Raw genomic sequence first — 8,902 nt, 5'->3', positions numbered from 1 at the left:
CACTGTGAGGTTGGTGTGATGTGTACATACTGCCGTGCTGTCAAACAGGTCGAGGATGAAGGTGATGGCACTGCTGTTGAGGCCGATGAAGAGATTGATACTCGACAGGGAGACGTACGCTGTGCTCGGGATGCTGAACACGTACGACAACGGGTACATCATGGGCGTCACAGACCAACTAGAGAGAGAAAGAGAGAGAGAGAGAGCAAGAGAGAGAGAGGGAGAGAGAGAGAGAGAGAGAGCAAAACAGAGAGAGAGAGAGAGAGAGAGAGAGAGAGAGAGAGAGAGAGAGAGAGAGAGAGAGAGAGAGAGAGAGAGAGAGAGCAAGACGGAGAGAGAGGGAAAGAGAGAGAGAGAGAGAGAGACAGAGAGAGAGAGGAATGGGAAATAGATAAGAGAGAAATAGACAGACCAGGAAAGGAGAGATAGAGAGAGAGACAGACAGACAGACAGACAGACAGACAGACAGAGAGGCAGAGAGACAGAGAACAAGACAGATAAAATAGGCTTGTTAAGGATTAACAGACCATTGTTGCAGAATATAAGTACCAGTGTGATTACCGCAGCCGATGAACCAGCACATGTTTTTGACAGCAGCAAGAGATGGATTATATGCACTTTATGCTCACCACAAAGACTAGGCACTATTAAAATGTTATTTAACGCAAGCTGCAGGGAGAATGATTTAATGGCATTTAAATAATTCCAACCATTAACTGTTCAGTTGTAGCCCTATGGCTCTGCCTTACTGACTATTTCACATTCTAGAATATTATTGGGACTTGACTGACACTGGCTACGTTTACATAAGATATTTAATTAACTCACTTTAATTCTGAATAAAACTTAATTCCGCTGTGAAAACGTCACGTAAACACTTCACAATTCTGAATTAAATGAAAGATCAAAGTAAACTTGACGGAACTATTTAATTCTAAATGATTAATTCTGAATTAAAAACGTCATGTAAACGTAGCAATTGACATGTATTTTAACAAACAGGTGTTTTTTTCTGCTTTTGAAAATAATATTTTTGGAAAGAAATAACATGCTGAAAAGTTTCAAATAATTCCCACCATCAACTGCAAAGTCCTGGCTGGCAGCACCCTTAACCCCGCCTAATTCGCATTCCAGAACATTCCCAGAGCGTTTGTGACAGGCCCTGAGGCAGCTGTTGGCCTGAGTGTATATGTGATAGTCCTAGTGACGGCCGGCCGTCCCACACTGACACACACAGGAGCTCTGCCTCAGCAGAGTGACAGGCCAACACCAGAGACTGACAAACAGCCTCCGAAAATACCCACGCAAATACACATCTTCACACGCACTCGCACGCACGCACACACACACACACACGCACACGCACACACACAAGCATGCACGTACCCATGTAAATGCGCACACAGACTTGCACATGTATGCACAGTGCACGTGCATGAACATGCACACACGCAGGAATGCACACATACACTCTCTCATTCTCACTTTCTCTGTCTCACTCACGCACGCACACAAGCACGCACGTGCGCACGCACAGCCACACACACCTTTCAGTTGCAGCACTGTGCATCACAGCACATTTATCTCCAGGGATGACTTAAGTGCAGAGATAGTGAGGTGAAGACCTGTACAGGGGCATAGATCACCAACTGATAGGCTATGATAGCTTAGTACGGTATGTCATGACAATAACTTGAAGCACAAGGCCATATGAAGTGCTGCTCACGCACAGTCACAGCTAGGAAATGTCATGTCATTAGATGTAACGCTGATCTAGGGCGCTTCAGTCGGCTGCACCTGTCAAGCAGGTTTCTTTTACTACAGTCAACAGCAGGTCATGTTGAGTTACTCATCTTTCACATGTTGTATTCATGTGGTACACTTCTTCTTGGAATAAGCACTTAAGGCAATTCAACAATTCTGCGCAAATCTAGACATCAGGTAGACAGATTTGTAGAAAGTTGGTGAGTTGGGATGAGCTCTCAATAAACTTGACACCATTTCAGTTGTGGTACGTTTTCTGGCTGTCTGTCTTGGCATTTGAGGGCATTTCTGTTGAATACAATGTGCTGCACACATTTGTATTAGTAGTGGTAATTGTCAGTGTGCATGCTTAGGTCTCTGATTCCAAAGAGAGCTCTTACCCACACTAATAACAGCTGTTGTCAACATTAGAGATGTACAGGATCCAGGATCCAGTTCCGGATCCGGTAGGATAATAGGGTTTTTCAGAATATCCGGATCCGTCAGGATCTTAAGCAGTGGATCCGGTATCCGGCAATTACCTAAAAATCAGGATCTGGGGCATCTCTACTTTTTACATAGCCTAGGCTTTTCAGTCAGTCTTTCACAACCCCAACCGCTGCATAGAGTGAAAGTCCTTTGGAAGCGGCCGTTGAAGGCAGTGTGGCAGTAAGCCAATGAGTCTTACAAATAGTTTGCGCCAACATAATAAAAAGGGCCCACGTGTGCGAGTTGGCTATGTGTTTCAACCCTTTCGTAGGATCCGGTATACGGTTCCGGATCCGGCAGGATCTTAAGCAGTCTATCCGGTATCCGGCAGGATCCTAAAAATCAGGATCCGGTGCATCTCTAGTCAACATTACTATTGAATATTGAGAGGCCTTACCCATAGAGCAGCAGCAGAGTGATCAGGGCATTGAGGTTGGTGGGTGACGTGTAGCATTTCTTGTCAAAGGCAACGAAAATGGCCACCACCAACCCTGCACTCACTGTGTAGTTTACCTGCAAAACAAGAACAGAACAGATCTGGGTATAGGGAAGAAAGCAGCACAGTTTCATACTTTGAGAGGTACTTTCACAGGCCAAACCACCATTCCTGCACTCACTTTGCAGTTAACCTGAAAATAATAGTAAATATCCCTGGCCCCCAAGCATACAGGTGGTGAATAACAGCTTCAGACTAACAGACTTTAAATTACAGAAGTGGCGATTTGTTGTGAATGTTCATTGTTTTGAATTTTTTTTTTAAGTATTTTTTTGGGGGGCTTTTCAGCCTTTATTGGTTTTTGTGAGACAGGATAGTGGAGGAGAGACAGGAAGTGAGCTGGGAGAGAGATGGGGAAGGACCGGCAAAGGACCCGGACCGGGAATCGAACCCGGGTCGGCCGAGTGGTAAACGTGTGTCCTACCATATCAGCCACGGTAGGGCCCATTGTTTTGATTTTTTGTATGGGGCCCCAACTTACCCTAGAATCGCCTCTGGCTATCTAGGAGGGATCACCAGAGTACCAACCTCCACAGTGTCATCAACCCCAGCCTCAGAAACCCAAACCAGCATTATCATCTGCCTGGCTACTCAACACAGACTTTCTAACTAGATAGCTGATCTAACTGCCTGGGGTAGCTTGTGGACTCTCAGATCAGGATCAGTTGGTTCAGAAAATATGTTGGATCAAATACAGTCTATGGCAGAGGTTTTTCTTCCTGAGGCCAAGATTAACATCTCTGCCAACTTTCAAAATCACAAGCCCTTGGGATGCCCCAGAGAAGACTAGCAAACAAACACCAAACAAACAACAAAAAGCAACATCAAGCCCAGACCAGACATCTGTTCTGAATGTAGTCAGGGTGTGAGGTCTGGTCGGACTGCCAAGGACTTGCCTTGGATGCCTCATGTTGTTGGACTTGTCTGTGTGGATTTGTGTGTTCGTGTGGTTGTGATGCAGCACTGTGGAGTGGAGTAGGAGAAACTAACTGACTGCTAGCGAAGTAGTTGTGGATGTGTTATGTTATCTAATCTAATCTAATCTAATCTAATCTAATCTAATCTAATCTAATATAATATAATATAATATAATAGGAAAGTCAATGTAATGTTACCATTCCCCAGAGGAAGTTGGCCAGTCAGTATACCAGGGAGCTGATTAATATTACAATAATATATAAAATATATAATATACTGTATATATATAATGGGTCAGTGACGTTTCGGCAGTAGCACATGTCAGGGCGGCCCAATGACAGCCAGTGCCATAATTGTACGGATTTTTTTGTTTGTTTATTTTAAGTGGACTATCTAAAAAGCATATTCATTGCAGCACATCAACCACCAATTACTAATTCATTTAGGGCCATTAAGTAAGGGTTAACGTTCGGCGAGAAGGTCGCTACCGTGGAATAGCAGCACGACAGAGAGAATCTTTAGACCCCGACGCGGAGCGGAGGGGTCTTGTTCTCTCTGAAGTGCTGCTATTCCACAAAGCGACCGAGTCGCCGAAAGTTAACCCGCTTATTATATGGATATACTTAAATGATTCACACATGGCGGGGACATTTCTTTAGGCCTATTTAATGTTAAAACAAAACAAAACAAAACAGTGCCGTTGTGGAACACCGCTAGGCAACAGCTAGGTAGCCAGGACAACAGGTGTTGTCTATCACAGCAGCTGATTAGAGTCTTGTTGAAAAGTCGCGTTAGCAGTGAAAAGTCTTGTTGCCATTGACAGCGGTCTGTTATAGACCAACCCGTCCGTTATCGAAAAATAACAGACGTGCGAACGTTGGGGAGCCCTGTTGAAATGAATGGAGCATTCGACCTATGACGTCACACCATAAAATAAATGCTGTTAATCCACCTGACGTCTGAGCCCCCCCCCAAAAAATCATCTTTCACCCTAATAACATATAATATGAAAGTGAATGTAATGTTACCATGTCCCAGAGGAAGTTGGCGACCCAGTAGATGAAGGGGCTGACGCCGCTGACGAACTGCAGGTGCTTGGCCTGGGTGACGCGCTCCTGGATGAGGTAGAGGACAAAGCTGGCCGGCACAAAGGACATGGCAAAGATCACGCAGATAGCCACCACCGCATCCACAGAGGTGCTCAGACTGATGGAGGAAACATGGAGGAGGAGGAAAAGGAGGAAGAGGAGGAGGAAGAGGAGAGAGATGAGGGAGAGATCGCGGGGTCAGATGAAGAGAGCAGAAAGGGGCAGAGAGAGAGAGAGATAGAGATAGAGATAGAGAGAGAGAGAGAGAGAGAGAGAGAGAGAGAGAGAGAGAGAGAGAGAGAGAGAGAGAGAGAGAGAGAGAGATTTTGTGATTCTATGCAGGACTAACAAATGGCATGTTGGCATGACAGTACCCTTTCAATAAATGTACATTGGTGCAATGGACACACATTGATTCATAATATATTAAACACTGATATATGCACAAAACTACCGTATGTATAGTGTAAACATAGTGTAAATAGAAAGCCATTTCCAAAGCACAAACAGAAGGAAATCCACTGCTACATACACTGTGACTTCTGAGAGCTGGTCCTTAGTGAGGTTGAGTGGGTGGTTGACCACGGTGATGCCGTACTCTGCCAGGTTGGCACCGGCGGGCAAGTGGGCTCTCAGGATGGCGTTATTGGCCACGTTCATGAAGGCCACCATGGCATGCCAGCCTTTATTATTGTACCAGACCTGCAGTAGAGCAAATAAGAGAAGAGCCCATTCATTTAAAAATGTGGACAGAGGGGATGAATGGATGGACATTAATGATTTGACATGTTATGTCATGCTATGTTTATACAATAGGTGGCCTGACCAGGGCTGGGGTTGCAAAATACTCATCTGATTAAAAACCTTTTATATACCACATATACGTACGTACACTATTTGTCATGTTTTCTCGTGAAATCATGGTGGTAATAATGCAACCCTGCTTTGTCCCTCACAATCACAAGAAAACACATTTAAAACTGTGTATATGTAAGTACAATATACGTAGATTGAGTAAATACAGTGCATTAGTTTAAATGACAAGCTGGATGGCATAGAACACTCTGATCTGAAAAATGATGGATGGATGGATGTGAGATAATAAATGGATGAGTGGATGAACGTGAACGTGTGTAGGCCTATGTAATAATGTATGAATGTAGAAATAGCCTAGTGCATGAACACAGTATATTCTGCTTTTATTTTTGTCAAGCACACTGAACTGTTTCTGTGTATGAAATACTCTATACAAATAAACTTGCCTTGCCCTGCAGGCGTCAAATGAACCGAACAGGTGGCAGCGGACTGTGTTTTGCATATTAAAATGAGGTATGAGCCCCAGTGCATGCTCAGTCACCAGAAGGGGGAATAACAGCAGTAGCATGAGCGTCAAGCAGGATTGCCGCTAACAGACCGCTGATCCTCCGGGATTTTCAACAAATCTCTACAATTTACTCAAAATGGCGTGAAACACAACAACAACAAAAACCCACCCAGTGAAGCAAGGCATTTCTGTAGGCCAAAAACTACCTTGGCAGTGAGAGAAGCCAGTGGAGAATATCCGGAGTGGTGGTCCAAAGCTATGAGAAAAGCTGTGGGAACACACTCACATCACCACTCAGTGCAATTGTGGGGAGAAGAAAAGCACCATCTCAGAATAGATGCCCTGTTGTTGGATGCTCTACCACAGCTACAATAGTTCCTGGAGTCTCAGAAAAATGGCAAAATAATGAAAACAGATGCTGAAAATGTGCTCAAAATCTCCTGCTGATGGCTGATGGCACAACATCACAGCAGCAGATTTCATCCCCAGGAACATAAAAAGTGTTCAATACTGTTCAGTCACTATCCAAGTTATTACCTCTGTTCCTACCGCAAACTTACAGAGTGCTGAGAACTTCCTATCTGGCTACGTTCTTCAACACTCTTGCACAATCATGGATTGTGCTATACGGACTTATAAACCCAATTTTATTGCAATGGCACACAAGGGATATCTTCCATTGCACTGTTATAGTATGCCAGTGTATGTCAAAGTCATGCGCATGTACAGTACCTACAATACGGTGTGTGTGATACGTATATTGTGCGGTCTGCCTAAATTTCCTCTGGGATGAATAACATACCGATATTTTACTCTGCTGCTTCACAATAGAGCATGGGAAATGAGTGGAACATACATGAAGTAGACTAGGGATCTACTGAAGCCTCAAAAGGATGCTTTCAACATCCTCTGAAACCATGTTGCAAAATAAGTATGTGGTTTTATCTGTTATGAAAGCACAGAGCTTTTTGAAAGTAATCCATTGGGTGTATAATTGTGCATGCAGAAAATGCTTCCTTGCATACTGTCTCACCTTTACATTGTATTCGGTCTCCATGTACCTCAGAAACGTTCCAATCTCATCGAGAGCAAGCCTGGAATTCGGTCCCTGTGACAGAAAGACAAATTGAAATGTGAATTAAAAACAAAACAATTAAATAATTATTAATTGAGGTGCTGTTGCATGTAATATTTTCAATTACATGCTTCAACCACAGACACAGCGATAAAGGCTATACACACGCGTGCCTGCGCGCGTGCACACACACACAGACACACAGACACACAGACACACAGACACACACACACACAGACAGACACACACACCCCTGTAATGTTGAGTAGGCGTCCAAGTTGAGTGGCCGTCTCCTGGATTGCTCTTGGTTCCACATCCAGAACTGGAAGCTGACCTCCCACAGAGATTCCTCCATATCTGCCAATACAATACAATAACACTGAAGTGAGCAACAATAAGTCTACAAACAGACCACAAGGGGGCAGTGTAAGACTGCTTGTGAAATGAACATGACCAACGTGATTCAAACACATACCTTTGTTCATTCACCCAATATTTGCTCTTCAAACTGTGGATGAAAAGGACACACCGGGTCAGCAAAAAGCACATGGCGGTAAAGGGTCATTCTCTCTCTCTGAGAGAGAGAGAGAGAGAGAGAGAGAGAGAGAGAGAGAGAGAGAGAGAGAGAGAGAGAGAGAGAGAGAGAGAGAGGGGGGGGGGGACATACAAATACACATGCATGCAAACACAAACCACACAAACTCAGACACACACATGGAGTGACTGAAACATACAGCGAATGCACAGACTCAAGTACAAATAAGGCACAAGACCCATATGTGCAAAGACTGCATATAAGATAAAGCAGGAGAAAGAGACCCCCCCCCACACACACACACACAGACAGTAACACACTCACACATTCACACATTCACACACACACACACACACACACACACACACACACACACACACACACACACACACACACACACACACACACACACACACACACACACACACACACACACACACACACACACACACACACACACACACACACACACACACACACACACACACACACACACAAACTACACAGTGACCAGAGAGCCTGACCTGGTTCTGATCAGGCTGGGGTAAGTCTTCACCAGGAAGTCCGATATATTTCTGCGGGTCAGGTCCAACAACACATCCCCTGTGGACTGGATCCTCTGGAACAGAAACATGTTTATCATGATTAAATCCCATATACATTTAATATACTATATACAAGTAGCACTTCAGTCCTGAAAGTGTGTGTTGTGAGGGCGGGTGGGGCAGTGCCCTCAGAGACTCTCAATAAGGCCCATGACCGTGTGTAAGGCTCTCCGTCTGTGGAGGGAGCATTGTAGTGGACATCAAAGAAAGTAGATTGGAGAAGAACGATTGCTGGCTGGAAAATGCATTGACCACGGTGTAGTACTCCAGCCCAAGCGGTAGAGGCATTGCACTTTACCATGCCAAGGCAGTAAAGGAAGAAAGTGACTCTCCAAGTCAGCTATGCCGTACTACGCACTTATGACGTGAGTGAATCAATTGTCTTCTCTCTATCGTCTTTAGTGTGTCTACTCTAACCGGTGGTGGGGGCAGCCCCTGTGACCTGTGGAGGGGAGACCTTAGTAAGGTCCGTATGGCGTGTCCTACCTCCCCATGGGGCAGTCTGGTAGCATGGTGAGCTTCCTTAGTAAAGCACACTGGAGGGGGCATATATATGGGGGTCCGTATATCTAACATGGGGAGGGGGAATATGGAGTGTCCTAAAGGGCGGGTTATGCTTCCTACTTGTG

General features: G+C 44.7%; 1 protein-coding gene across 1 annotated transcript in view; it reads right to left on the bottom strand.

Moving 5' to 3' along the window:
- Nucleotides 1-8,902, bottom strand: part of LOC134455615 (retinal-specific phospholipid-transporting ATPase ABCA4-like) — a 103,374-nt gene that overhangs the window by 21,118 nt on the left and 73,354 nt on the right. Inside the window, exons 31-38 of the mRNA XM_063206790.1 lie at nt 8,193-8,287; nt 7,609-7,641; nt 7,385-7,490; nt 7,092-7,166; nt 5,267-5,436; nt 4,675-4,852; nt 2,630-2,745; nt 34-178 (exon numbers count right to left, since the gene is read on the bottom strand). Coding sequence (XP_063062860.1) covers nt 34-178; nt 2,630-2,745; nt 4,675-4,852; nt 5,267-5,436; nt 7,092-7,166; nt 7,385-7,490; nt 7,609-7,641; nt 8,193-8,287 — 918 coding nt within the window. The remainder of the gene's footprint in view (nt 1-33; nt 179-2,629; nt 2,746-4,674; nt 4,853-5,266; nt 5,437-7,091; nt 7,167-7,384; nt 7,491-7,608; nt 7,642-8,192; nt 8,288-8,902) is intronic.

Source organism: Engraulis encrasicolus, chromosome 9, assembly GCF_034702125.1.
Source record: "Engraulis encrasicolus isolate BLACKSEA-1 chromosome 9, IST_EnEncr_1.0, whole genome shotgun sequence".
NCBI lineage: Eukaryota > Metazoa > Chordata > Actinopteri > Clupeiformes > Engraulidae > Engraulis > Engraulis encrasicolus.
The sequence above is the reverse complement of the archived record's forward strand: the minus strand, read 5'-3'. Positions and strand labels throughout refer to the sequence as shown.